The sequence below is a fragment of the Oculina patagonica genome, chromosome 9, assembly GCF_052425735.1.
Source record: "Oculina patagonica isolate OP01 chromosome 9, crgOcupat, whole genome shotgun sequence".
In the NCBI taxonomy this organism is placed as follows: domain Eukaryota; kingdom Metazoa; phylum Cnidaria; class Anthozoa; order Scleractinia; family Oculinidae; genus Oculina; species Oculina patagonica.
In genome coordinates, this window is record NC_135766.1 from 19,782,337 (window position 1) to 19,810,059 (window position 27,723).

The 27,723-nt window shown below is 37.7% G+C and overlaps 3 protein-coding genes across 4 annotated transcripts; 1 reads left to right on the forward strand and 2 right to left on the reverse strand.

Moving 5' to 3' along the window:
• Positions 1–477: 477 nt before the first annotated feature.
• Positions 478–10,159, reverse strand: LOC144666475 (uncharacterized). The gene is made up of 13 exons (XM_078527911.1): positions 9,948–10,159; positions 7,671–7,787; positions 7,215–7,278; positions 6,917–6,956; positions 6,336–6,378; positions 6,101–6,207; positions 5,329–5,448; positions 4,705–4,820; positions 3,933–4,043; positions 2,541–2,683; positions 2,378–2,453; positions 1,505–1,623; positions 478–978 (listed from the first exon to the last, which is right to left on the reverse strand). The coding sequence occupies exons 1-13, from the start codon at positions 10,113–10,115 to the stop codon at positions 709–711; spliced, it is 1,494 nt and encodes a 497-aa protein (XP_078384037.1). The 5' UTR covers positions 10,116–10,159; the 3' UTR covers positions 478–708.
• On the forward strand, positions 10,144–27,702 carry LOC144666448 (sodium/potassium-transporting ATPase subunit beta-1-interacting protein 2-like). 2 transcript variants are annotated; one of them, XM_078527890.1, is made up of 8 exons: positions 10,144–10,279; positions 10,473–10,610; positions 12,309–12,389; positions 13,043–13,177; positions 13,556–13,597; positions 14,512–14,572; positions 15,902–15,980; positions 27,411–27,702. In XM_078527890.1, the coding sequence occupies exons 1-8, from the start codon at positions 10,226–10,228 to the stop codon at positions 27,418–27,420; spliced, it is 600 nt and encodes a 199-aa protein (XP_078384016.1). In that variant the 5' UTR covers positions 10,144–10,225; the 3' UTR covers positions 27,421–27,702. The 2 variants fall into 2 exon arrangements, with proteins under 2 accessions (XP_078384016.1, XP_078384015.1); XM_078527889.1 differs by lacking the exon at positions 27,411–27,702 and adding an exon at positions 16,916–17,044.
• Positions 22,321–23,361, reverse strand: LOC144666633 (histamine H2 receptor-like). The gene has a single exon (XM_078528030.1). It carries the CDS (start codon positions 23,359–23,361, stop codon positions 22,321–22,323), a length of 1,041 nt encoding a protein of 346 aa, XP_078384156.1.
• Positions 27,703–27,723: the final 21 nt, after the last annotated feature.

The window sequence follows — 27,723 nt, forward strand, 5'->3', positions numbered from 1 at the left end:
GTACAGCGTAATTAACAGTATATTACCACATCAAAGTACTGCTTTTAAAATAACTTGCACCAACCGCCAAAAAGGCAAAAAAAAAAACAGCTGACTTTGTGTCAAAGAATATTTAAAACAGTTTGTTCCCAGTCCCAAAATAGATTTCATTTACCGCGCGTGTCGGGTTTTTTCTTGTACTGCCGGGGGTGGGAGTGGGGGATCTGTTCGCAGGTTACATAATGCACCTTACTCCCCCACCCCACTCCTACCCCGAGCTGGAGAGAAAGGCTACGAACATCCATGTTGTTGGTAGAATAACTGGGAAAACTTGAGGGATCTTTGCTATTTTTTCTTCGTAGCTTTCTGAAAATTAATGTTATAATGTTGATGTTAGCAACTGCTTACTTTTTCTGATTTTGGTCAAGCGTGCGCCAGACCGGAACCACTAGGGAAGTGCCCGTTAGGTTAAACCGTAATTACTAATAACAGACTCTCTTGACACAGGAAAATTAAAGCTATTTTTATTATGTCCAAGCTGGTTTTAAACAGCAGATTTAAGCCTTACGAGGAGCCAACAACTTTCATAACTTAGGGTATTCTCGGAGGTGATGAATATCTGCGTGTCACCATTGAATATCTTCCATATAAAACGGCACGCACTCATGATAACCGAAGTCACCAATCCATTACAACCGTGCAATTCACTTCCCTCAACTAAGTTCTGTGTTATCTTCTCGACCTCTTGCTTTCATCGTCTCTGTCGTCGTGATATCTCACCCGTTTGCTTCCTTCTTTGTGCTGTTTTCTATCTCTTTCCATTCTCCATGACCCTTCCTCATCCCTACCGTCCCGTCTCGTATTGTCCTTTTGGTCTCTACTGTCCCGCCTTTCTTGTGAGACTTCTTCTTCGTTGGAATTATTACCACTGATACCGTGTTCTTCTCTTAACTGAGTCTCTAAGACGTGCATTTGTGTTTCGATCAAATCGCGCATTACCTGAAGACGGAAAGCAGAGCATCGTTAGATGTATTTGTTGTGGTTTAAATTTATCTTTGGTTCAAACTGAAATTTTTCAAGCCAGTCGAATTTTTATTTTTCGTTGTCTTGTATTCATTGTCATAATCTGAAACAAAAGAAAATAAAAATCAAACTGATTTGAAAAATTTTGAACCAAGGATAAATTGAAACCACAACATATTTAATGAATACGGCCTATGGAGAAATAAAGCTATAAAAGCTATACCCGGTGCGCGGTCAGGTGCTTTTTTCCCAGCATTTATTTTTTCGAGTGCGAAAGACGGCTAAAACCAAAAAAAAGACAAAAAGAACGTCTGATGCGATCTGCTTTCAGCATGTTTCCTGCTTTCTCTGTCCTTCGCGTTTAGGAACTAAACCCTAACCTCAGATTTTCTGCGTGTTTTCACTTTAAACTTTACCGGCGGTCTTATTCAGCTGCTTGACTCACAGGGGGTGGTGTAGGTGAGGCCTCACACCGGGAGGGAGGATGGGTTGGGATAAATACCTCTACAGCACTCCTCTTAGTAATGTGTACATTCTTTGCTCGGTAGCTTTGTCGACGTCGTTTGTAGTCACGCTGTTCAGCTAACACTTCAAACCGAGACTTGGGTTGGTCTTCTGTGTCTATAAGAGTGTGACACATGAATTAGAACATGGCTGGCTACAGTACATCCATAGCTTATATGGGGAACTCCCATATGAAAAAGCTCGTCGGAAAATTTGAACTAAATCCCCGAGGGAGACTAATCTGGGTGTGGCTCAAGCTTGTTGACCGTTTAAAAGGTGCATTTTTTATGTCTGATATAAAAGGTTTTGACTGTCAACACAGTGTGACTACACAAACAAAGGATGTTAGGCCTGTTATATGGAGGGGTTTTCAAATCCCTTCCATGCAGCTTTTCCAAGTTCGTAGCTAAGCCTGCGTGCAGACGTCTCTACGGCTGCACACAGGCTACCAAATTCGCTACTGCGCGGCGGCTGTTCAGCAAGTCGTTCATACATTGTCTCTAAATTGTTTTACGCACTTAAACGCACGTAAAAAATTACGCGTCAGTGGAAATCCAGCATGACAGTATTTCAAAAATCCCATATCACAATCCGTTTTAATCTTCTGGAATTTTTGTCAACCCGTACATTCTTTTGTATTTGCTATGTTATTGTAATGTTCCTTCGTTGTTTTGAGTGGTTATTTTTATATTTCACTTAATTTGGGTGCCATTTTCGGATGTCTAACTTGAGCTAAAATCCGTGACACAGCTCCTTTAATTTACCCATATCGAAATTCAGTTGATAATCAACTAAATGTTTCATGCTCGCCGACACAGCACAACAGTTTAAAAAAAAAAAAAAAAAAAAAAAAAAAAACTACAACTGTTACCTTTAGAGTCGTTCGCGTCAGATGCACCTTCCAAATCCACGTCTTCTTTTTGTCCTTCTCGTTTGGCTTTTGACACCTAGTTGAAAATGATCGTTTAAAAGAATAGCAACAAAAACTTGGCCAAACAATGCAAGATATAAAAAAAGGTAAAGGAAATACGGACCTGTAGTACATGTTCGTACACGGCCAGCCGCTGCTGAGGTAATAAGTCATTTATCACCCGGTCCATGGGCAGAGGTATTTCCTTTACATAGTTTTCAACAGGTACTGAGTGGAGAGAGTCTGTGTTGCTCGTAGTGTTTATACCTGTGAAGAATAACAAGTTTAATTACTGAGAAAAAATGTAAGGAGTAGAAAAGATCATTACGCTGGGATATCTGAAGAAAAAAAAAACAGTTTAAGGACACAGGATAGCGCATCAAAACTCGTGATTTGAATCGAATAGACCGCGAACAAGTTTTATATTTCTGCAAAAACCGCTTGTTCGCTCGTGTTATTTTCGCGTTCGCCTTCAGCGGTTTTTGGTGAGACGTAGAGACTGGTAAGTGTTCTCTGAACCCAACATACACAAACATGGACTGCAGTCTACATACAAAGCGATTATTTCGTGACTGCCACCAAACCGAAAACAATTACATCAAAACACAATGAACTTATCAGAACTCGAGGCAAATCCAGACGACCCGTGATAAGTGCAGGAAAACGCACGTTGCTCCTGACTGTTTGAAACAAAGCGTGTTTGCTCTGATTGGTTACAATCATTTACGTGGCTACATCTATTTAGTCAATTTCGACGGTCAAATGGGATTCGTTTTGCAAAACTTTGTGATTGGTACAATAAACTGCTGCGAGATTTTCTAGCCGATCAGGGCGAATACATTGTTGACTCAACCAATCAGGTGTAACTTTTCCCGCGCTTTCTGCCGGCTGCACGTTGCAGTTAAACGACAAGCACAATAAAGAATTCACAAATATTTTCAGATTGGGATTGAGAAAGTTATCTGAGACACATACCTAAGCGTTCTTGCCTTCCGTCTTCCATACTGGACTGAGGAAGGAAACGAAACCACAATATAAAGTAAGTTATGATCATTTTTAGACCAGAACTAAAACAAAAACTGAGTTAAATCTGTGCAAAAGAATATTTGACGGCTTTTTAAACGCAGACTGCAGGACAAACCAGAAAATGAACACACGACAAACGCCAAGTTAATGAACGTCAAACGAACAACAAGTAAACGAACAAACCTCAATTTTACAATGAAAGAACGAAGGGGTTCACGATATAAACAAACAAACTGACAAATGAGCAAAGGAACAAAGGAATCGACGATCAAACTGACAAATGAGCAAAGGAACAAAGGAATCGACGATCAAACTGACAAATGAGCAAAGGAACAAAGGAATCGACGATCAAACAGAGAAACGAATAAAAACACAGCCGAGCAAAAGTGCAAGAGAACAACAGATGCCAGAACGAATGAACTAACAGACTAACAATGAGCGACCAATGAAACGAAGATGAAATTATGTGGTGTACCGGTACAGCAAAAACATAGAAAATACATCAAAACAACAAAGCTCTGTACCTGGTTGGCGTTGCTCTTTTCGCTAGCAATAGAAACAGCAAGGAACTTCCACAATTTCAAAACAAATGATTGTGTTTCTAAGATATAAAGCAAACAGAAAGGAAATGAAACTCAAATGATCTGACTTGAAAATTTAACGACATCGGATAACAACCCTACCAGAAAATGTACACGAGGCTACGAGAAGCCCCTTTTTTCTCAGTTTCTTGAGCGTGAAGAGGAAACAAGAGAGGAAAAACGAGAGTGGAAAAATGGCTCCACGAAATCTGGCTCGCCTTAGAATGTGCTTCCAGTAAAATTAGTGCTTCTTATTTAATAGTTAGTTTACTTACGTATAATAGATCTTCATTTTATTTATTTTTTATACTGTTTGCTGAAGGATTTTTAACCGTGTTGAAATAAAGTTATCTGATCTGATCTGAAGTGATCTACATGTAACCCCTATTTCAACCCCCTACCAACCCCCCCCCCCCCCCATTCAGAAATTTGTTTGAATTTAATACATCATGCCAAAGAAGATCAAGAAAGAAGAAAGCGCCTGTCCCTTATAAGAGCTGTGGTCCACTTCCCTTGAGACCCCATGATAAAATAAGTGCCCCGGGCGCTAGATTGAATCATTACTGAGTAACAAAGGTGGTTAAGACTGGAACAGCTTGAGATGAATTCTGACGAAGGGTTGCTTTAAAATTTGGCTGAACAGCTGATTTAGTTACATCGAGGAAAGTTCTAGATTATTACCATTTCCAAGAAGATCTTTAAGCATTTCTTCCATGCCACTTGGATGGGCAACTTTCTCTTCTTGAAGACAGGATAACACAAAATTCACAAGATGGTCACTAGCACCTTCAAGAGAGCTGTTTTAAACAACATAGTTGAGAGTCATTCAAAATTTTGAACATCATAATTTTCCATGGTTTAATGCTACAAAATTAATCAACTATATGATCTTAATAGTTGCAGAATACCCCAGCACTTGAGAGAGGCCCTGCCAGGGTAAATTCCGACAAGTGACACGGCCCAGAAAGTGGCGACAGCACATAAAATAAAATCCCGACAAACGACAACCCTTTTGGAAGCAAGCAATTTTCCTTCAATTCAACTACGAGGGAAAGTGTGATAAAACAGCGACACGGGACATTTTTAAATTTAGACAAGCGACACGGGATCCCCCCTGGCAGGGCCTCTTGAGAGATGATAGTAACAAGAAAATCAAAACACAGAGCATTTTTGCGGAATAACATACAGTACCGCTCAAATGTTATCACCTCTCGTCTCGTTTCTCGCGAGACGCGTCTCGTTTCTCGCGAGAGTCAGTGATGCGTTCAGTATGGAATATATTACTCGCAAGAGGCCATATTGTACCTTAAATACTGAACTTGTGGCAAGTTCCCAATGATCCAGGTCTTGATTTTATCTTGTGACAGGAGATGAAGATCAAGTCGTGTGTGAGAAGCTGGTACCACCTCCCAGGCCATTATTGACCTAATAATAAAATTTTATCACAATTATGCAGTAACAAATGGTTTAAATTTAAAAATCTTTTTTTACCAAATATAAAATAAGTGTAAAATGTCTTGTTTCGATTCAGTGTCAAATTATTACACTTCATTTAGAGGTTTCTTCAATGTGGTACAGTCAACTTTCGTTATAGCAGACACACTCGGGGCACCATTAAATTTTAGTGTCCATAATTTATAGCAAAAGTCCAGAGTGAGTTCGGCATTTCCAGTCAAACCTCTTTCGCCGGGGATCTGGATTTTGTCTGTAATAGTAGCAAAATCTGGACATTACATGTAACTGAAATACTAAGAAAGCCCTTTTAAACAAAAATAAGGCCAAAGTCAATTTTTGGTATTTTACTGGCAGTGGCAACTGTTTCATTGCATCTTGTTTTTTTTTTTACATCAAGGGTTTAAGTTTCTTATACCAGGTGACATTTCCCTGCGGGATTATATGTATGTGCCTCCCCCACCATGCGAGACTCAGGCAACATTAGCATGTTCTCAGACTGAGAGATATAGAGGGAATCTAGGTGAAGTTTTTGTTTCAGAAAAGTGTTTTAGCCGCTCACTCCCATGCTTTGCTATTTTACAGTGCTGAAAACATGCCACTACATTATCAACATACTCTGTACCTTATGTTATCACTGCAGATCATTTGCTCATTGGTGATTATGTTCTGATTACTAATTTCTTGTCTTTCTTCAAATGATTTGCCAATGTTACAACATAGTGGGTTACCCTACAAGACAGTCCAAGAACACCATGATCATTTGTTGTCATATGTACAGCATTTCAGTGTTGCAATTATTGATTAATTAATTAAATAACTAAAGGTAATTATTTAATTAATCTTAATCATTTGCATACCTTTCTCAAAAAAATGTTGTGTGGCTCTTGATCCAGTTCACGCCTTTGGAAAAATAAAAAGAGTCCAGTGTACAGTCTTAGAATTCATGGCAAATAATTTTGAGCCTTTCTGCGACACACTTGTGTCTGACAGTACAAAACAGGACACAACATGAAAAAGGTTCACAGTGTATTGTCCTGGGGGAGGACAGAAACACATGTATGGTATTGAAAATTAGAGCGGGTTAAATCATCAATTGGAAATTTGAAAGGAGCCTCACAAAAGTACAGGGCGGCTCAGTTTGAAAGGTACTGAAAGTGTCCATGCCCACTTGATTACTACTAACAGAAAAAGTTGTTACAGGGAATGTGTAAATTACATTTTGCTTGTATGGGAGATCAAACACAAGGTTTTTTTCAAGTCGACCGTGAGTAGAGCTGTCTGTGTCTCGACGGTAACTTTAACAGAAGTTTATTTAAACATACAGAACCAGCTCACCAGGAATGCCCTTAGGATAATAAATTACAAATTTTAACCCCATAAAGGTTCACATTTATAACGTGAGTCTTTCCTCCCTACAGGGATGTTTGACATTTCATACCTTTCACTGCCATTCTTGAAGGTATTGTATTGCTTTTCATCTAGTAAATAAAACAGCACAAAATTATTAGTAACTTGCACATTATGCATGCAGCCTCCAGAATGAAAAATAAAAGATAACAATGAGTTTAATTAATAAACTTAACTTTTGGTGTCTTTTAGGAAACAAATAATTATTTATTGCATGTTCAAGCATATCCTGTTCCAGGCTCTCGGTAGTTTTTCTCCCTGGTTTTCTTCCTTTTGCTCACCCCCAACTACCGAGAGCCTGGAACAGGCTAGTTCAAGTACTACTGTACCTATAAAAACAGGAATCACAGACTTGGATGACTGATAGAAGAATTCAGGACTTGAACAAGCATCCTGTGGAAAATAATTATTTTTTATTGACATGCGAATTACATTGTACTGTACAGTTAAATGATGGACTACTGTTTTTACTTACAGTATAATACATAGTTAGTGATAAATGTAAACTGTAAACTTGCAGAAAAGCCCACACATTTGCCATAAAAATATATATTTTGTATATATTTAGCTTTCCAAATCTTACATTCACGTTTTCTTATTGTTTTGAATATCCCCATGCCATCCCCCCTACTCTCCCTGCACCCATCCTCTGACCAGTCCTATATAAACAGAAACTTAACAGGAATGGTCCCATGTGAACAGACCTGGTCATCCATTCCGGTCTCAAATCAAATTCAATTGGGACTGTAAATATAGCCTAGCACAACTATTTCATAATTTCTTGCCTGCGGTTTTATGCCTTTATATGCATATTGGCAAACAGTTAAATGTTTTTCCAGTCTTGATGTTGGTATCCTATGGCTTGGGTTGATTGGACAGTGCACCAGCCTTGAACTATTGACCTTAAAAGTTAAGGGAGAAAACAAATTATTACAGTAAGACAGATGTAGCAGGTGCGATGGGCTAATGGTTAGTGCACTGGACTCCACATTTAGAGTACACCTAGTAAGTTCAAGATGGGCACCCGTAGCTACAGTACACTGTACAGTACATTAAGATTTTGCTGTCAACGTCACTGCCCAAAATAGTCAAAGATGTCTTTAACGTCTCCGCTCTCAACCTTCTAGGTCCTGTACACATGAGCAGGAATGGTAACCCAAGTGCAAGGGCCGGTACCCTAGTAAGAGGGCCAAAGATAATCAGCTGGTATTTACAAGCACAACATATCCAATCGAACGTTCGGTAATCGAAACCAATCGAACACCAATGGTTTGATTGGGTTCGGTAATCGAACATAATCAAACTCACAATAAAATTTGCTCAATCGAACAACATCGAACGTTCGATTACCAAACAGTTGACAATCATACTCAGCCGACATTCGATTACTGAACTCCTGTTTGTTTGTATTGCGGACATTTTGTACAGTGCACCATCCCCCTGATTAGTCCTGGGTGATTTACTTATAAAGAGACGGATTCCAGACAAAATCGAATCAGATTGAGTTCGATTGTGTTCAATTGGTTTGACTGGTTCGAAAATCGAACTCAAAGCAAAATAGATGTTCGATTTTGTTCGATTACTGAACCCAATCGAATGATTGGTGTTCGATTTGGTTCGATTGATTTTTTCTTCGATTTTGTTCGATTGGATACACCGGGCACCTGTGACAACTTTATGTGTTTGGTACAAATTATATATGTAAATGCATGTGGTTACCAAGCATTGCAAAAAATTCCACTTAAAGGGTCTGATAACGGGTCGTCACAGTGCGAGGCAGCGAAGCGTGCGATCCATTCCGGTTAGCCTAAATAGCACTTTGGTTAGCCTAAATAGCACTTTGGTTAGCCTAAATGGCACTTTGGTCAGCCTAAATGGTACTCCAGTTAGCCTACAGTTACATGTACATGTAGCTTAGGTAGCTTGCGGTTAGCCTTTTTATTTGGAGTAGGGATTTCTGCCTTGCATGCTTCGCTGCCTTGCCTCCCAGCCTCGCACGCCTCACGTATTTTTAAGACTCTCTGATCACAGGCAGACCACCCTATGTGTTCGTGGTTAATTATTGTTGTTGACATGAGACGAACAAAGGAAATTTTGAAATCTATAAGGGTTACTGAAATAAAGCTCTGGAAATGACATATCTAAACTACATTTTGCTCTAAATATCTCAATAAAGTTTAATGAAACGTTTATCGACTCATGTGTTGTATTTCTTCGCCTGCGCGGGCCGTTTTAAGCGCCTTTTTCACTGATTTAGCCGGCCGAAGGCCGGTAAGGAGAAAGAGGAGACAAGGCTTGCAAGTCGACGGCCGCCAGCAGCGACCTCCTCCACTTCAAACTGGAATTAATGCCAAACTACTGAAAATCTCACCTATCTGATGACGGCTGTCGATCGGTGAGTTGTTGCTCTATCTCTTCGCCGAATTTTAGCTTCATCCCTCCAACATTTTCCGAGAAAATCCACGCTGAAATCATGCATACGGCTTTCTGACTATGATCGGTGCTCAACTCAGCGACCAGAGAAATTCCGAACATACCGGCCGTTTCAAATTCACCAATCAGCGCTTGGCATTCCACGGCAGCCCAACGCGGTTCAAAACCTGATTGGTGAATTTGAAACGGCCGGCATGTTCGGAATTTCTCTGGTCGCTGAGTTGAGCACCGAAAAAATCAGTGAAAAAGGCGCTTAAAACGGCCCGCGCAGGCGAAGAAATACAACACATGAGTCGATAAACGTTTCATTAAACTTTATTGAGATATTTAGAGCGAAATGTAGTTTAGATATGTCATTTCCAGAGCTTTATTTCAGTAACCCTTATAGATTTCAAAATTTCCTTTGTTCGTCTCATGTCATCAACAATAATTAACCACGAACACATAGGGTGGTCTGCCTGTGCTCTGATAACCAGTAAATACATGTACATGTAGCTGTCTTGTCTTACAAACCAATCCAAGGCAAAATTTCATGATAGTTTTAGTCATGTCAGTACCTCGTTCTATATATGCGTCCTTCCTTAAAGAGAACTGACTGCATAAGAATCAGTAAGAACACCAAAACATACCTTTTTCATCAGAGATTCCTTCTTCCATTTAAATTTACACAATACTTTCTCCATTTCCTGTGCAGTACGACTCAAAAATGAAGAAAACTCGCGAACACACTGCTCCTTTTCCGCCATTTTAGATTTGCTCTTTCTAAGAGACTGGTGCGAGCTTGCCATATTTGGCATCTGTCATGTCCGATGGGAAGGCCGAAATATATTGTGAAGGAGTTGTTGTTTAGGAATGTCCTGAAAATTAGCGTCGCATTCGAACGACTCATCGAGAATTTTAATCAACCATGGGTTGCTGCCGAGGAAGAAACATTCTCTTGTTCATTTTAGTTCTTCAACTGGTAAGTATAATCTGCTGGTATCGGACTTTCTTCGATCTGCGTTCTGCGTTGTATTCGAATGTTACATGTTCGCGTATAGCTTCAGCTTATCAAAATATATAAGCTTAGAATTAAGAACTCTTTTAATATAATAAACACCGATCGCCATTCATCGTCGGATAATAACGTGTTTTCTGTTTGTATTTTCTTACAGCTAGTGGTGGTGGAGCGGCAGGTTTTCGATTTTCTCGGTTTTATGTGGGCTCCCATCATCGCGAATTTCATCCATATTGCTTTTCTCATTGTGGGAATATTCGGAGTTCATCAGTACCGTTCGCCTTATGTTATAACGGTAAGAATGAGCTACGTGTCATCATAAATTACTAACAGCAAATTTAGCAGGTTAACTGTTGAAATGAAGTGAGAAAAATTAAACTTAAACATAACCTTGAAGCTTTGAGCAATTTCCAAAATTTGTGGCATGATTCTCTCACAACATGACCTCTTGTTATTTTGAATTTAAGCTGAAACACACCAGAATTTTCTGGTCGTGTTGAAGTGAATACGACCCGTTCCCTTAAAATAGAGGCTGACATGTTGTACTTGGATATTGTGAAAAGGAAATTACTAGGCGTTTACGCACAAGCAATTTTTAAAAAAAATAATATTTCCCGTCGCTGTGTTTCTTTCATATCCCGCAAAGTTAGGGTTAAAAGTAGTTCCTAAGCAATTTCAACCTGCTTCTTAATACTTTTCTTGTAGTGCAATAAACATCGCAAGTATTTGTGTTATATTCAAAGGTAGCAAATTCATGCTAATCCAATAACGAGGTTAGCAACAGGCAATTGGTTGCTAATTTCTTGTAGTGCTTTAATTATTTGCTCTACTGAATTCATCTCAGTGTGATACCGTTATTAAAAATCTTTGCTAATTTATGGCTTGTTTATATAAAGTTGATCTAGCAACCTCTACCTAATTATTTTGCTCACTTTCCTATTTTTTTCTGGTGTAACTGGCATTTTCTTCTACATGTTGTAATGTTTTATTTTTGAAAATGATGACAGACGTTTAATTAACCATCTTTATTATTTACTACACGTTTAATTTATTGGCAAAATTATTGTTCAAGTGGTGTGTGGTGAAATGCATGCCCTCCTAATCAGAAGTTATTTAATTATCAAATTGGCAAAGGCAATATAAAACACAAACAACATCACGTACATGTAAAACTAATGCTTGTAAAATGAACTTTCCATACAACTTTTATGTACATTCATTATATTTATACAGTCGCTCCCTTCGTTTTGTTTTTTTTTTCTTTTTTTTTTTTTCTTTTTTTTTTTTTTTTTTTTTTTTTTTGGCCCCCCCCCCCCCCCTCTCCCTTATATGGCCTTGAATTGACCTCTGATCTCACTGTATTTGTATAAAAGCACCTTTAGACAATAGTAATAATTATAATAATATTATTACTGTGATAAATGTGCACAATTATTAGACCATGAGTGATAATTATTAATAGTTCACCACTAAATTTTCTCGGATTCTGATAGGTTTAAATTAATCACGTGTTGCAATTATTATTGATAGTGTTCATCCGCAGAGGGCACTATCAGCCCATAAATGCCCGTCTGAGGAGAATACCTACTGATAGTAGTTGTCTGTAAAAAGTTTTTGCAAACAAGCCGACTTACACACACACACACAAAAAAAAAAGCACTAAATTGTAGCAATCATTTAGTGGGTTTCTTGTCTGTTTCTTTTTCAGGTTCGTTTAATTTTGGCTTTTAAAATCTATTATCCAAAATGGTAAAAATTTAGTGGTGCACAATAAAAACGATGGAGTGTTTATGTTTCGGAACTATCGGTCTGATATTTTCCCCTTGGAAATTTTATGTTCTTAAAACTAGCATATTATCCCTCCAAGCTTTGCTTCTTGGGCTTATATTTCCACAGGGCAAGTAATTATTCATCCATAAACCTTACATGCTAAATAATTTAATAAATAAATTATTTTTAATATGTGATTTTCTCTTTTTGTTCTTTATTTCAGTATTCAGTTTGGTGCCTTATTTGGTTTGGAATTAACCTCCTTATAATGTCTCTCTACCTGGAGATTGATCGCATTTCACACGTAAGTCTTATTTTAATTTTTGTACACTGTAAGGTGTTTGGTTTAATTAACAATAATTTAGTGTTGAGGTATTTGTTTATTGTATTGGATAATAAATTTCTAATTGCACATTTAAGGGTGTAGTACGTAAATGAACTTGTATTTTTATGAATCTTGTGTGTCCTAAGTCAAAATAAAAAATGATGAGTAAAACATTTAATAATTTTATTAATATTACAATGATTTCTTTCTTCAAATCTTGACTTGAGCCAGTTGTTTTTGGTACTTTTGCATGGTGAAAAGGCATAATAAATTACTACATGTAATAAAGACCACAGACAACCTGTTACATTGGTGTTCCTATAGTACAAAACTAGTGTTACAAGTATGATCTTTGCACTTGTGTCATGTGCTATTTCTTGTCTTCTTCTACATTTAAAAGTGAAGTACACTGTAGGATAACAAATTATATCTCTGTACCGCTCAAAAGTAAGTTACAACCTTTTGTTTCCTTTCTCGCCAGACATAGTCTCACGATATGAGAATATCGTCCCCCAATACAAGAAATTTTTGTAAAAGGTCTCATCTCACAAGAGGATGTAACTTACTTTTGAGAAGAAACGTACGTGTACAATAAAACATTCTTTTGACGAATTATTTGCTTAACTTTCTAGGAAGATGATTGGTTAAGCTTGAAGACTGATCATAAAAGCTGGTGGGCGAAAAATGGCATTGGATGCAAAACTGTGTCAGAGACAAGTGATGGAACTGCCACTCCAACAACTGATGGATGCCTTCTACACTTTACGGTTAGATACATTTCACATGCTAGCTCTTACCTACATGAACCTCTGTTGTGACTAATACATAGGGGAGTCTTTGTTTATGTATAATATTTGCTTCATTAGCATATTATGCACTTCAGTTTCTGATCGAGCTACAAAAATATTCTGAATATTGAAATGAATATTGAATATTGAAAGTACCTGGAATAATTAACTTTTACTATTATTTTGAGCCTGAAGTATTAAATACTTTTTCTGTGGTGCAGGTTTTTTGCCACCCAGAATGTGGCAGTTTTTGAATGCTTATATCTCCTTAAATATTGCACAAATTAGCTTATTGCACATAAATTATTAGCTGTAGTTTTGATATTAATAACAGTTTTTTTTTTTACTTTATTTTAGTATGTGGAGTCAGTGCAAGCAGGAGCAGAATGTATACTGGCAGTAAGTACAGTGCGCATGAACATGTACATCAAAATAACTGAAACTGAGTGACATAAATACAGTATTCTGACTAATTATAATAGCCTGACACATCAGATATCAGGGCTCGAGACTAACTTTTTAACTCGCTGGTTTATTAGCTAGTGATATGTCAGATTGTACAAGCCAAAAGTATTTTTTCACTAGTCTGATATATTGATTTCTATCAAAAACTGTTGCCTTTTCTGAGGTTTGCTAAACCTGGTAGCCAAAACCTAAATTTTAGTACTGTAGTCTTTGGCTAGTTGGCTACCGTTAGCCCCGAGCCCTGTCAATGAGCTTTTAATTGAAAGAACTTTGTAATTTGTAGATTAGAAACTGATTAAAACAGTTGCTAATTTCTAAAGGGAGCCTTGCCCCATGGATACAAATAACGCTCATGCAGCCACATTGATCTGTTTTAATAGTAATATATCAGACCTCTCAAGTCTCACGATTTTGCCGTGAGACTCACGACTTTTAGTTCAATCTCACGGTCTCACAACAAGACACAAAAATCTCACCATAAACAGAGTCACAAGCTATAAGGATACAATTTCTTGTATAATGTCATTTTTGGCTTACTAAGGCGATTGTCTTGCGCCAATTCTGTGTAAATCCGTAGCCAGCAAAGGTATTTCATTAGTTTGTTCGCTAGACACACAATCGAAACCCATATATAGAAGACGCAAGCCGTGAAAAGAACGTTATTTTTTGTGTTGCTAAAACAGGAAAAAAACTCCTTCTCTTGATTAGCACCTGGTTTTAGTTATTTTTGTCCGTCAGTTGATTAATCTCCCAGTTTTTACTCGAATCTCCCGGTTTTTTTACCTCTATCTCCATATTTCCGGTTCTTTGAGGTTGAGAGGTCTGATATATACTCTGCTGTTGTTTAGTTTATAGGTTTTTGGTTAGGTTGCTGGGTTGCAAGATCTTTCACAGAAGAAGATGATCACTGTAAGTACACTGAATGACAACAATTTTAAATTCTGTGCCGCATGGCTTGCGCGTTTTCTCGCTATTCATTAAGGTGATCGCAAAATTGACAATTGTTTCAAACAGAGCTTGATGACAAACCCAGAGCAACAATTTGCCTGCCAAATGCTTGTTTGAAACACCATTATTTGCCAGTTGTTAGTTATACGGTAGGTATTTTATGTAGGAACCGGTTAAGCTTCGCTGGTTTCATTGTTTTATTATTTTATTGTTCATCAAAATGGCGTCGCCAGCAAAAAGCACGGTTTTTGCATAGTTACGTAAATTCTCTAAATGAAGAAAAATCCAGCGAAAAAAAAAAAAAAACAGGACAATGTTCTACACATGAAAACAAGCCTACATGCGAAGTTTGAAATTGTTTTGACGATGTTGAATTTTAGCCAAAAATCGCTACCTCCCTTTTTTGCACCGAATCCTTCAATTATAGTTATAAAAAGCGATGCTGCAATTCTAAATTTAATGTTATAGCGTTTTATTGGTCAGGACCTATTAATTTGTTCAAGAAAATATCCATCTCCACCCCAAGTAAGGTCATTAGAATTTTCCAGGGGTTGGGGGGGGGGGGGGGTGTTTCAAAAACACATTTTTTAAAAGGAAAGTACATTGGAGAAAAATAGTAATTTCTAGAGAAGTGGGGGGTTTCAGATTTTTTAAAAAAACCTCTGTAGGAAGGGATGACACCACATTAATTGTATCATCATAAAAAGGATGTCATGATCAAAATACTGTCAGTAGTTAATCTTGAGCGCGATTAAAACAACCTTATGGGGTAGTTCGGATCAAAACAAGACAAAGCAGAACTAAACCCTGTCAAGAACATCTAGATGATTCTATTGTGAGAAATAATGTGAAAATTAGTTACGTTGTACATTTTTTTGTATATTCCAAAGGATCAAACATTGATGGTTACAAGTACACATACATGTATTGATGTACAAGTACGCGTATTGATGAACAAGTACACATATTGATGGTTACACGTACATACATACATGTACGTGTACAGTACACTGTATTTTAGCAGCTTCATGTAGGAAACTAGACTACGAGCAGTGCCTGTTTTTTTCGCAGAGTCCGTCGAGCTTGAAGCGAAAGTTTTTTTCCGAAGAGTCTGTCGAGCTTGAAGCATGGACTCTGCGAAAAAATAGAGACTGCTCGTAGTCTATGTAGAAAACCTGTTTAAATGGGCATGTTGTACAAGTTAACCATGCAGTCACATAATAAGTTGACATTTCATCCTTGTCTGGTGTTTACATTTTTTTTTTATTGATTGTTATCTTTTGGTTGCAGTTGACTTTATTGGAGGTTTTGACTATAACTCTGCTCACCATCCACCAACAAAATCATCACGAATGCAAATGCAGCCAATGTAAGTCAGCAATCTAGTGTGACTTGAAATACAACTGTTGCTCTTTTACAGCCAGGCTAAAAGGAAAGAGAGTAGTTTTCAAAGAGCAGTGGCACGATATGGCAACTGATTACTTCAAATTGAAGAAAACCTCAATATAATTGTTTTCTAACATAGAAAATCAACAAAGAAGTCGCAAAAATAAACAAGGATGGTTTTGACTGACGAAGATTAGACAATACGAATAACAAACTTGAAAATATTAGCCAACTTTTTCAAGATTCATTATCCGTGACACATATCTAGCTCCTTTAAAAGAGTTCAATCTAACTCTGTACATGTATATGTTACTAGGCTAAGCATAATTTGTTTTTCAATTTTATTTTATTTTCTTCTGGTCATAGTAAATCTGTTTGTAAATTTTAGCTTTATCTAGGATAACAGCTTTTACATGGGAATATAGTTTCCCCCTGCTGTTATCCTCCCACTAGTTTTTTATTATATATTTTATCTTTTTAGTTGTAATTGTTTATTGATTGGGAAATCATAATAAATAAATACATGTATGCAGGGATGTTGCTAAGGGCCAGCTGCAAGCCAATTTCACTGGCTGAAAGAAAACTTGTGTCCGGCTGAAATTTCACATGAAAACAAAGACTTAATAGGTAACATTTTAGAGCTGCCAAGGCCAGAAAATCCAGCTACAATAGTAGGCTTGTTGGTGACCCAGTAAGTGTTTTCTTAGGCCCGGGCCAAACGTCAAACTTCACATGAGTCGAACCTAATGCAAATGAGCAAAACCTATTGTTTTTGGTCATTTGCATTAGATTCTACTCATGTGAAGTGCAACGTTGGCCCGGGCCTTAGCTACATCCCTGTGTAATGTACATGTGTACATAACAAATACACTCACTCAGACACTTGTTTTTATTTTTGGCTTAATTTTGTACTTGTAGATCATCCTGAAAATGTGGACGGTTCAAAGCACGGTAGAATGTGACTTCCAATACAGGCAGATGTGCATCAAAAGAGCTTTTAGTTGTAATTTAATTAAGTTCTTGGATTGTTGAAATCAAGGCATAGAGCTCTTAGATATTTGTTCAGGGAGCCCAGAGGCTCCTAGCTTTGAAATCCAGGGCGCACTACACAGGTGAGAGGTTACAGTGGAATGCCGATTTCTTGAATCTCCATGGAAAACGAAAAGTAGTTTGAGAAATCAGCCAGGATTTTAAGAAATGGGGGATGGGGTTGGGGGGAGGGGGGGGGGAATTGCAGTGTTAAATTGAGAACAGCAAATTCAAGAAAAGAAACTTTGGAGTCGAGTTATGGGGAGGCTTGAGACAATTTATTGAGAATATGAGAAATCGGAATTGCACTGTAATTGATCTTGCTTGTTTACCATTTGCTTACCATTTATGCGAGAGACGAAACTGTTGCTGAAGAAGGAGATTGTACCATTCGATAATGTTTTTTTGGGTTTGTTTTTTTTTTTTTCCGGGTCGGAAGAGGAAAAAGAGGGGGGTGACCGGAAATAAATCTGTAGCTCTTTAGATCTGTAGTTTAAACAATGCAAGTGAAACTGTAGGAAGGGTGATATGAGAAGACCACTTCCTCGCTTACATGAAGGAAGTCTGGGGGAACAACCTGTTCAATATTATTTTATTTCTGACCAAAGCCTTGAAAATACTCTTAATTAATTAGTTTTCTAGTTCAGCTTCCAGTAGACAGAATTGTTTGATCTTTTTCTCCTTGACTTCCACACAATGTGAATTTGTTGTTTAGCATAATACTGTACATATACCATGTACAACTAAACGTTTCTTAAAAGTGCAAAATATTTATTGTAAACATTTCCCAAGCTTGGGACAGAAGGCATTTTAAGCATAGACTGATAGATTTTCATTCCGGGATTTAAGTTTTAGCAGCGCAGGCCTTTATGTGAACTTGTAGATTAAGGAAGTCAATTTAATTTCTTTACAGCACCTAGAATATGAATAATATTTAGAACTAAAAATTTTAGAATGTACCACAATTAGTCATTTGCATTTATAGGAACACTAAATTTAGGTCTTTGACGTGTAAATAACTTAGTTAAACCAATAATTCTACATCTCTGGGTGTACATGTAAAATAATAATAATCTGCATATCAGATCTAGGCCAATAGTTACATGTTATTGAATTAGCTTTAAGATTTATGTTGCCTTTTTTGACTAGCACCAAAACACGTTTAGAGTACAGCATGTTTACATGACAGTCGTTTTTCCAAAACATGTTGTAATTGAATTAGAGCAGTTTTCAATGGAGTGTCGTAAAACCAAAAGCAAAGTAATTAGCTGTAATTACTCTGGCCAAATTCACAAAGGACACCGACAATCCAGTGAACCAATCAAAACTCGAAGCAAATACATGAAGCCAGCACGAAGCGCGAGAAAACGTGCGCGAGCAAGATACGATTGGTTTTGGTTTTAGGTCTGAATAGCTAAGAAAGTGGTGCGAGAGTTTTAAACCAATCACTTAGCGTAGTAATGCAAAACCAAAACAAATGCAAATTACTTGCGACACTCAGGTGAAAACCGCTCTATTCACATATTTGTTCTGTAATGTCTGCGGTTTTACGGCACCGGTACCAAATCGTTTTAATGGAACTTACATCTAATGTAAACTAAACAATAACGCTTGAAATTGTTGTTGTCACTGGCTTCCACTCCCCTCTCAGCCGCCATGTTTAACGATTTTCGTCTTGTTTAGATCGAAACTACCATGTAAGATTGTTTTACTCCTGCTCAAGATTAACTATTTTGATCATAAATGGTGCAATGTATCGATCGTTTGATGTAAGCACTATTCATAATGTGACATGTTTCATTCGCGATTTAACTAGACGTGTTTCGGTCATTTCGGTCTGGTCTGAACACAATCTCGTTGCCAGAGCCCGCGTCCCACTGGACCAGCGGTCGGAAACGGCTGCTGGTCTGCACATGTCTTGACGCGGACAGTCCTGGGGACGAGGTTGAAAGTAAAGAGTAATGGACAATTAGAATCGTGTTCTACGTCCCAATCAATTTTGATAGTGTTAGCGATCATCAAAGCCCGTAATAATGACAGTGGAATCTCTAGTTGTTTTACCTCTAAGGAAACGAAATTTGGTTCAAGAAATTGGAGGTTGAGAAATCGAAAGTCCACTGTGCATTTTAGAATATTTTCCCTCGTCAATACCCAAGAAAGATCAGTGTACCGCCATTAGCTACATTTAAATTGTTAACTTGTACAAAGTACATTAATAAATCATGTGTTAAATGCTAAACATTTTTTAAGTCGTTGTACAGTTTCATTGTATTGGCATAATGCAAGGAATTTTCCAGCATTTGTTCCTCAGAAAAGTGGCTAGGGAAATCATCTTAAGGGCGCAGTTGAGCAAAGCAGGGTAATAGGGCTGCCACAGGTCAGGAAAAAAATTCTTTTAGGTCAGGTAATTTTATTTTGAGTCAGGAAAAACTCTGATAATATATTTAAGCCCCATATTTCGGACGCAAAGAAAGCGACCTACCCCACACCCGCATATTTTACCGTGCGGAATTCTTGTATGTACTTTTCAGACGGACCGGATCATCCCTTCTGAAATTACCGTATTTTCTCAAATAAACGCCCCCGGCGTTTATTTCAAACTTGGCTTCGTGAACCCGGCATTTATTTGAAGCAGGCGTTTAATCGGGGCCCGGCGTTTATTAACGGACTGCAATTTTCTGCCAATTTTTCAGATTGATTTATTGTTACCCATCTTCGAGACCAAGGGGCAGTTTGTCAAGGCGGGACGATTTTTCTCTTCGTTCTGCCCAAAAAAAGTGTTCCTGGGTATCCAAAGGTGATTATTTCCCAAAGGTGCACTATTACGGATTGGATAGTTTATGTTGCAATCGAGATTTGTGACAAACAGAATATATTTACTTGTTAGCTTGACCTCAAATAAACGCCGGGACCTCGAACAAACGCTCCCGGCGTTTATTTAAAAACTAGCAATTTTGACCTGGCGTTTATACGAGGCCGGCGTTTAATCGGGGTCCGGCGTTTAATCGAGAAAATACGGTAAACCTGTACATTTTTTAAACGCAAAATTCTGCCGAAAATACAACGTCTGCGTTCCGATAGTGAGCCCCGCTCAACAAAGGGCCCTTTTAAACAAATACAAGCCCAGGGCTTGTAATCGGCGTTCTTAGGTATCTGTTACATATTACCTATTTTTAATGGTTGACACCCAACGAGTAACGGCACCAGGATAGTGCCAATCATCTTTCGAATAACTTGGAGATACGCTTGTTAATAAAAGAAAGGTTGAAAACCTGGACCCGGTTGTTCAAAGCACGATTAAGCTAATCCAGGATTAGCGTGAAACTTGATTTCAATTTTATATAATTTCGTTGAGGTTTTCTGTTAATATTTTCTGTCCCACAGTTTTGACATGGACCAATCTCAAACTTAACAAAAATATTAGCTTTGGGAAACCCTTTAAAACAAGATAAATTAAAATCTTGATCATCTTTTAATCCTGGGTTAGCGTTAATCGTCTTTCGAACAACCCGGCCCTGGTACGGAAATCCAAAAAAACTGGGGAAGAAGGTTTAGCATTTTAACATACTGTCAGTAAATATACCCTACCACGAATATTTTGATTGCACATATAAAAGTTTTCAAACAACGACAACAACACTTGTTTCAAATATCGGCAAGTTCTGTTTTTGGTTACGTTTCATGATTTATCAAAAGATCCCCTCAGGCCGGATCGTCTTACGAGTTTTATATGTCAAGAATTATTTGTTTTTACCCCGATCGATTTTGAATTAATAAATTATATAGCGTTCCTCATATTTTCAGTTCTCGAGAAAGAGTTGTAAATGTAAGTACTGTAAGTACACACTACACTTGTGAAGAGCTAGAGATCATCCCCAGACATCCATATCTACAAACTATATATTTAGTGCAACAACATATTTTACTTCACTGTAAAATATAAGAGGATTCAGATTTGCCAACTAACCAGCGTTTATTTTAAGTCGTGTAAGTTACAATCTTGCACGTGAATAGGTGACATTAATTTACGCCAACGTACACGCTAAATAATGTTTTATACCATACCATAGAAAATACAGCCAATCAGAATACAGGAAAGCCGTTGTATATTCGACGGTATTCAACCCAACCTTCCCATCATGCGCTGCGATAATATTGTCGACAAAATTTAGTAAGCGTATTTTCTATGGCATGGTATAAAATAGTTACACAACACTTTCTCGTGGTATACTATGGAATATTCCACTTGTCACTTGTATTTTCTTGGTATACACACTCGCCTAAAGGCTCGTGTGTATACCGAGAAAATACAAGTGACTCGTGGGATATTCCATAGTATACCACTCGAAAGCGTTGCATAACTAGTATATATTTAATGTTTGTTCTTAAGGATACTTTAAAATAATTTAACATGCTTAAGGTTCTTACGACATAACTGAAATTGATCAAAACTTTAAGGTTATTGTTTCAACGACCGACTCTTTCCTTCTTTCTTTATCCTTGACCATAAGAAACAAGATTGTTTTAGAGTTAGGTCAGTTACTGTTGTGAAAATTGCTGACGTGCTAAAAGGTGGCGCCATCGTTTCGTTGCTATGGTAATACCTTCTTTTTTGGACAGATCATTTAATGTCTTGAAAATGTGTCAAGCAGCTCGATTGACTAAGCGCTGACAGCCGACTGAAGTATCAGCCGGTCGAATATCATTTATTTGGCGTGCCCCTAAATATATCCCTCCCTCTATTGGACACACCTGCGGAGAGTCTCTATAGCTGTATTCAACAAAACATGTCCAAGACTTGACAACGCCGAATGCAACTACCTATGATTCAGGCGCTTCTCATAGAGGGAATTGGGCATCGGCCAGAGTGACCTTGAGCACCGGCAACTGATGAGCCAGACCCCTTGGGCTGGAAAAGACGTTATCCAAAGCTTATAGGAGGCAGCGTGGCCGAGTGGTTAAGGGCACTGGTGTTGAAATCCGGAGTCCAGGGTTCAAAACCTCCATCCTGCCACTAGCTGGATTTGTTTCTCTGTAGTCCCGAGTTCAAATCCTCGGTCACTAGTGCATAGTAATTGTATATAGCCAACTGGTCTGCCTCCTGCCAGTTAGGATTTTTAATCACGTTATGTTCATTTAGAATCGTTGTTTCCTCTGATTCAGTGGCATGCCTGTAAACTAGCTATCTCAAAGCTAAGTGCATGATGACCACTATAAACAAAATTTACGTTTACATTTACAAAGAAGAAAAAAGCTGGAAAAGCAATTTCTGGTAGGCCATGAATTCTTTCCAATCAAACTTGAACAGCCCAGTTGCTCACGATCGCTACCTCCCTGTTTAAGTCTCTTCTTCGAAAAGAAACTCCGGTCTGATTACTTCTCCACCGACTGCAGCAAAGTATCGACTTGAGCGCCCTTCGGTATTGCGCAAGGCGCCAGGCATATATAAGCGGATCAAGGGCAAACTTGAGAATCAACACATCGTTTGTAAGTAAGACCGCAATCTGAAGCTTGAGGGATTGAAGCGGGTTTTTTGTGTCCCAGTGAAAGGACAAATACGAGACAACTGTTGTAGGAACGGTGGAAGCAATGACAAACGTCAGCAAAACAAGATTGACCACCGTGAATTGCCTTTCTCGCCTGTTTCTTATTCTTTGCTGTATTGCTAAAGTATTGTTGTCCAGCGAATGAAGCTGCCTCATATGCCTTCTGAATGCCTTGTACAAACTGAAATACGCAACGGCTAAAAGAAAAAGGCCACCAGTGGTGTGAAAGTAGAGATCGATTTTGAAAAGCGTGTCCTGTACCCCATGCATCAGGGAAAGCAGGACAAATGCCGTGGAGTAAAGCCATGTAAAGATGACGCTCGCCATAACTCGCTTCTTTGTGACAAGAGATCTGTGCTTGTGCGGGAACCTTATGGCAGTGAACTGACTCCATGTGAAAAGCAACAGAATAAAGTAGGAACTGTTCATGGTTACCACTGAAATGTGATGACCGATTTGCGCTGCCTTGAACGTCCCTTGCAGCATCGAAGTATCCCTGCTTTTAAAGGCTAAATACAAAGCGATGTACTGTACGGCAAACATAGGACAAACCGCGATCCCAGTAAGAAAATCTGCTGCCGCTAATCCGACGACAAAGAATGTAACTGGCGATCGAAATGTTTTGAAAGGGTCTTTCCAAATGGCGAGCAATAAAAGCCCGTTTCCAAGTATTGTGGTTATGGATACCGCAGCTAGAAAGATTCCAGAGGCGATGTCCACACGATAGTAAGTTGCCACGAGTTCTTTCCATTCTTGCGGGATCTGGGAAGAATCTTCCCTGGAATTCATTTTACTGATGAAAATTAAGCAACCGGCCCTCTTTTCCTGCGAGCGTAGTTGATCTAAATGCCGCGCTGATTGTTACGAAATTGATCAATCTGTCATATATCTAAAAAAGAAATGTCAAGTTAATTTGGAAATGACGTCGCTTACCTACTACGAAATTTTAGAGGCAGTCCGTGTGAAAACTGACCTGTGAGAATTTTTGGGAAAAAATGAAATTCTTTTATCTGTTTATAGTTCATACAAAAGTCAGTTCTTAAGCTTAAAATAGCACAGGGCTCCCATGCTAACATTTTGCCCACTCGGTCAATGGCGATGCCAAACTTATATGGACTTGTATGAAACTTTATAGGTAAAATTGATATCGAAATTAAAGAAAATATGATAAACAGTCAATAAAGTTTACATTCAAAATCATATGTTCTCTGTGTGATGTTTCTTGGCTGTTCTAAAGCATTTAAGCCGAAAAAGGCGGCTGATTTACGGATTTGCCCACCCCCCCCCCCCCCCAAAAAAAAATAAAAAAACAAAAACAAAAAAAAACAAAAAAAAAAAACAAAAAACAAAATCAAAAAAAAAAAAAATTGTAGAATCAGCGGATTTGCGTACCCTCACTCCCCCATCCTCTTTTATAAAATAACGGCAGCGAATAATGGAAACTCATCAAATCGGCTAATAAAACTGTTCCTTCTGTCCTTAAAAAAACACATCTTTAGTTAGCCTTCTCGTTTGTGATGACAAAAGATGTGACACCATTTTCCGCCATCTGTCAGTGTCTTTTAGACATAATCCGAAGTTATTAGGCTGTTAAAAAGACAGACATCTGCCAAGTTGACCAAAATACGACCGTTGAACTTTCCGATTTAAAATATTTGTTCCCTTTAATTCCATTTTACCGACCACAGCTTATTTTATTTTAACTTTCGCCAGTTAAAAATATTTAATATCATTCTTCGTTCTATAAGCTTTCTTTTAACATGATGTGTAGCGCAGAACTTGCGCACATTTCTAAAAGTTACGCGCTCGTGAGGATGGCATTGTGTAACGTTTTGCATCGTATATCACTTCCACCTACCCCAGTGACTATATCTCTTCGTAAACGAGAACCAAATTAAGCGCGCTCATTTCGGCCGATGAGCGTAATCACAACTTGGACCAAAATTGCGCGCTCGTAATTAACAATTTCGTCTGTGTGCATTCACAAGCGAGCGAAATAGTTACACTGGTAGAGGCGTGCTCATAAGCGACCGCTCTTAAGAACGATTCAGTCTAGTTCGCGTTCGACAGCGCGGTTACTGTGCGATTATCTTCACTCGCGGATCGGTTGTTAAAATTATAATAATAATAATAATAATAATAATAATTATAATAGTAATAATAATAATAATAATAATAATAATAATACTAATAATAATAATAATAATAATAATAATAATAATAATAATAATAATAATAATGATAATGATAATAAAATATTTATATAGCGCCATATCCATGGCTCATGGCGCTTTACAGTAAAAATATTATTAAAAAAATGAAAAACTTACTTAAAAAATTTACATCGATGATTAAAAATTTACGTCGATCGATCATCTGCGAAAATATTCCAAGCAGACCTTAGAATTAACCTACAAAATATGCGAATGTGAATTGTGGACGGCAATTTGTGCTGAAAAATGTTCAAAACGTTCAAACAAAAAACGAATTCTTAATCACGGTTTGCTAAGAATAACTGTCTAAAAAGCGAATTGCTTAATTTAGCGAAGACGACTCGACTGAGCCAACCTTATGATGAAAATAATTCCAGCTGTTTTAGATAATTACCGATGAAATAAACGTAAATTAACAAGAATATAATGAAGATTAAAATTCTGCCAAAAATACTGTTTCTTAAGAAGTGACTTCTAGCCGTTATGACGGCTATAAATGTCCTCTAGTTTTCTTGAAGAAAAATATCGAAAGAGTAACATATTAAGTGATTATTTTAATAGCGATTCGTCAGTAATGAAAAAACAAATGCCATAGTGTTTATAACTTCCGTATTAAAACAGGTTGAAAAGAAGCCTGTTACAGCCGTGCTTTCAACGACGAAAATAATAATAAAAAATAATTTAAAAAGATAAAAAAATAAGATATTTAGCTAAAAGTTGTGACTTATTTATCGTCTTAGTTAGTGCCCGAGTTTTTGTTTCCTTTGCGCGAATGGGACTTCCTCTTGTTGAAAACACTACAAAACGAAGGACTAGCTAAGACTTATTAAACATCCACGTTGCACTTCTGATGATAAAAAGCTGAATCTTTAGTAATCCAAGCCCAGTTTACCTGTTACGTATGTATAGTTTTCTTGGAATCCCATACACTTCGGTCTCAAAATGAGGAAGTCGTGCCGCGAAAAAACGTCCCTTTCTCTGAAGACCAAAGATTAGACAAGGAAATTTTTTGTTTGATTTGAGTTAGAGCTAAGCCACATGATCAATAATTAATGACATTATTTTCCTTTTTAAAATCTAATTACAAGGAAAGCCTAACAGTAGATCGCATTAGCGACAGGAGTAATTGTTTAACGACCTTTAAGCAAACTAAAACAGCTGCATCTGTAGTCTTCTCCGTCTTAAAACTGTTTATATTTGTTAGCTTGCAGATAATTGAAGGGACAGTGAATAAAAAAAGTTTACATTTTGTGCCAGAATCTGTCTTGCTTCTGGGTTTTACTGTATTGTTTTGCAAATGTCACAAGTTAAAAGTTACTATTTCATTATTATTCTAAACTGACATCTGTAAAGGTTTAACCCGAACAAAATAATTTCTCAAAAGTAATTTCTAAAACTATCATATTTTATAGTGTTTCATTCTCACGCGCATCGTAGGTTTGAAATGTGCTATTAAGATGAGTCTTGTTTTCTGTCTAGTAAGAAAAAGCCAGAAATAAAACGCAAACTGCAGTGATAAACATTACGGACATACACATTGCTGGATGACCGTTAAAATGGAAGTACAACTAAATTAAATTCGAATAACGGTAGAATTGACATATGACGAAAAACAGATGATGAAAACAAAATGATAAAATACAATACAATGATATAATATTTTGCAGATAATAAAATGCAAACTAATAAATATAAAGTTTTTCGCTGCCCACATAATTATCATTCAGGGCAGCTTTTAAATCTCTAACTAATTAGCAAAGTCTCTTTTATCTTGCAATGGATATATGATCGTCCCCTTGCTAATATGTCAAAGTGGTCTCATTTTAAATTATGACCAGTTGACGTGACGTGGTCTGCAATAGCAGATGCGTCACTCTTACGATCACTTTGAAATGTTTAGTTTTCCTGTCATGCAGTCTACGTTTTTCTGATGTAGATGGGTGAATCTTGACAGTCCCAACAACTAGCCTTAAATACAACTTTTGATCTTTTGACATCTCAGAACGGTTGAGCCTGTCTTTGTAGGGAAAAAAGACTTGATGCGATGTTTGCTTTGGAAAATGGCCCTAATTATAAGGTCAATGCACCCATAAAGTTTATTGGTGCACGCCTTCACAACTACTTGGTAATAATATTGCTTTGTAAACCTAAAAAAAGGTAGAATCAACAGAATTTCCTTTTGGGGACAGTTGTGGTTTGTTCCCTTTGTCTGTTTGGTTCAAAACATCGTAAATGTTGTAATTGATAATAACAGTAGGGTAACCGTTATGTGACAGAACAATAACAAACAACAACAATATTTACAATAACATTATCAACAATCCAAACCTTTATTTGATTATGCTGTTGCGAAGGAACTCGAATCTGCCTCGTCGCTAAGGGCCAGCTGCCAGCTAACTTCACTGGCTGAAAGAGAATATTAGTCCGGCTAAAAATTCACATGAAAACAAAGATTTAGGTAAACTTTTAGGGCTGCCAAGGCCTGGAAAGCCAGCTGGGCTTGTTGATGACCCCGTAAGTTTTTTCTTAGCTACCTCCCTGTGTAATGTACCGTACATGTGTACACAACAAATACAAACACTCACTTGTTAGTAATTAATTTTTGGCTAATTTTTGTACTTGCAGATCCTCTTGAAAATGTGGACGGTTCAAAGCTGGTTCAAAGGTGGAATGCGACTTCCAATTCAGGCAGATGTGCATCAAAAGAGCTTTTAGTTGTAATTTAATCAAGTTCTTGGATTGTTAAAATCGAGGCATAGAGCTCTTAGATATTTGTTTAGGGAGCCCAGAGGCTTCTAGCTTTGAAATCCAGGGTGCACTGGTAAAAGGTTACAGTGGAATGCCAATTTCTTGTATCTCCATAGAAACCGAAAATGGGTTTGAGAAGTTAGCCAGGATTTTAAGGAATGGGGGATGGGTTGGGGGGGGGGGGGGGGGG

Excerpts from the sequence above, each read along its gene's own strand:
- LOC144666475 (XM_078527911.1), bottom strand. The coding sequence starts at position 10,115 with ATGCCAAATATGGCAAGCTCGCACCAGTCTCTTAGAAAGAGCAAATCT. Across the intron at positions 6,208-6,335 it reads ACAACATTTTTTTGAGAAAG|GGTAACCCACTATGTTGTAA; the intron begins GTATGCAAATGA and ends ACTGTCTTGTAG. Across the intron at positions 2,684-3,932 it reads TGTTTTGATGTATTTTCTAT|GTATAAACACTACGAGCAAC; the intron begins GTTTTTGCTGTA and ends TATTCTTCACAG.
- LOC144666448 (XM_078527890.1), top strand. The coding sequence starts at position 10,226 with ATGGGTTGCTGCCGAGGAAGAAACATTCTCTTGTTCATTTTAGTTCTT. Across the intron at positions 13,178-13,555 it reads GATGCCTTCTACACTTTACG|TATGTGGAGTCAGTGCAAGC; the intron begins GTTAGATACATT and ends ACTTTATTTTAG. Across the intron at positions 13,598-14,511 it reads GAGCAGAATGTATACTGGCA|TTTATAGGTTTTTGGTTAGG; the intron begins GTAAGTACAGTG and ends GCTGTTGTTTAG.
- LOC144666633 (XM_078528030.1), bottom strand. The coding sequence starts at position 23,361 with ATGAATTCCAGGGAAGATTCTTCCCAGATCCCGCAAGAATGGAAAGAA.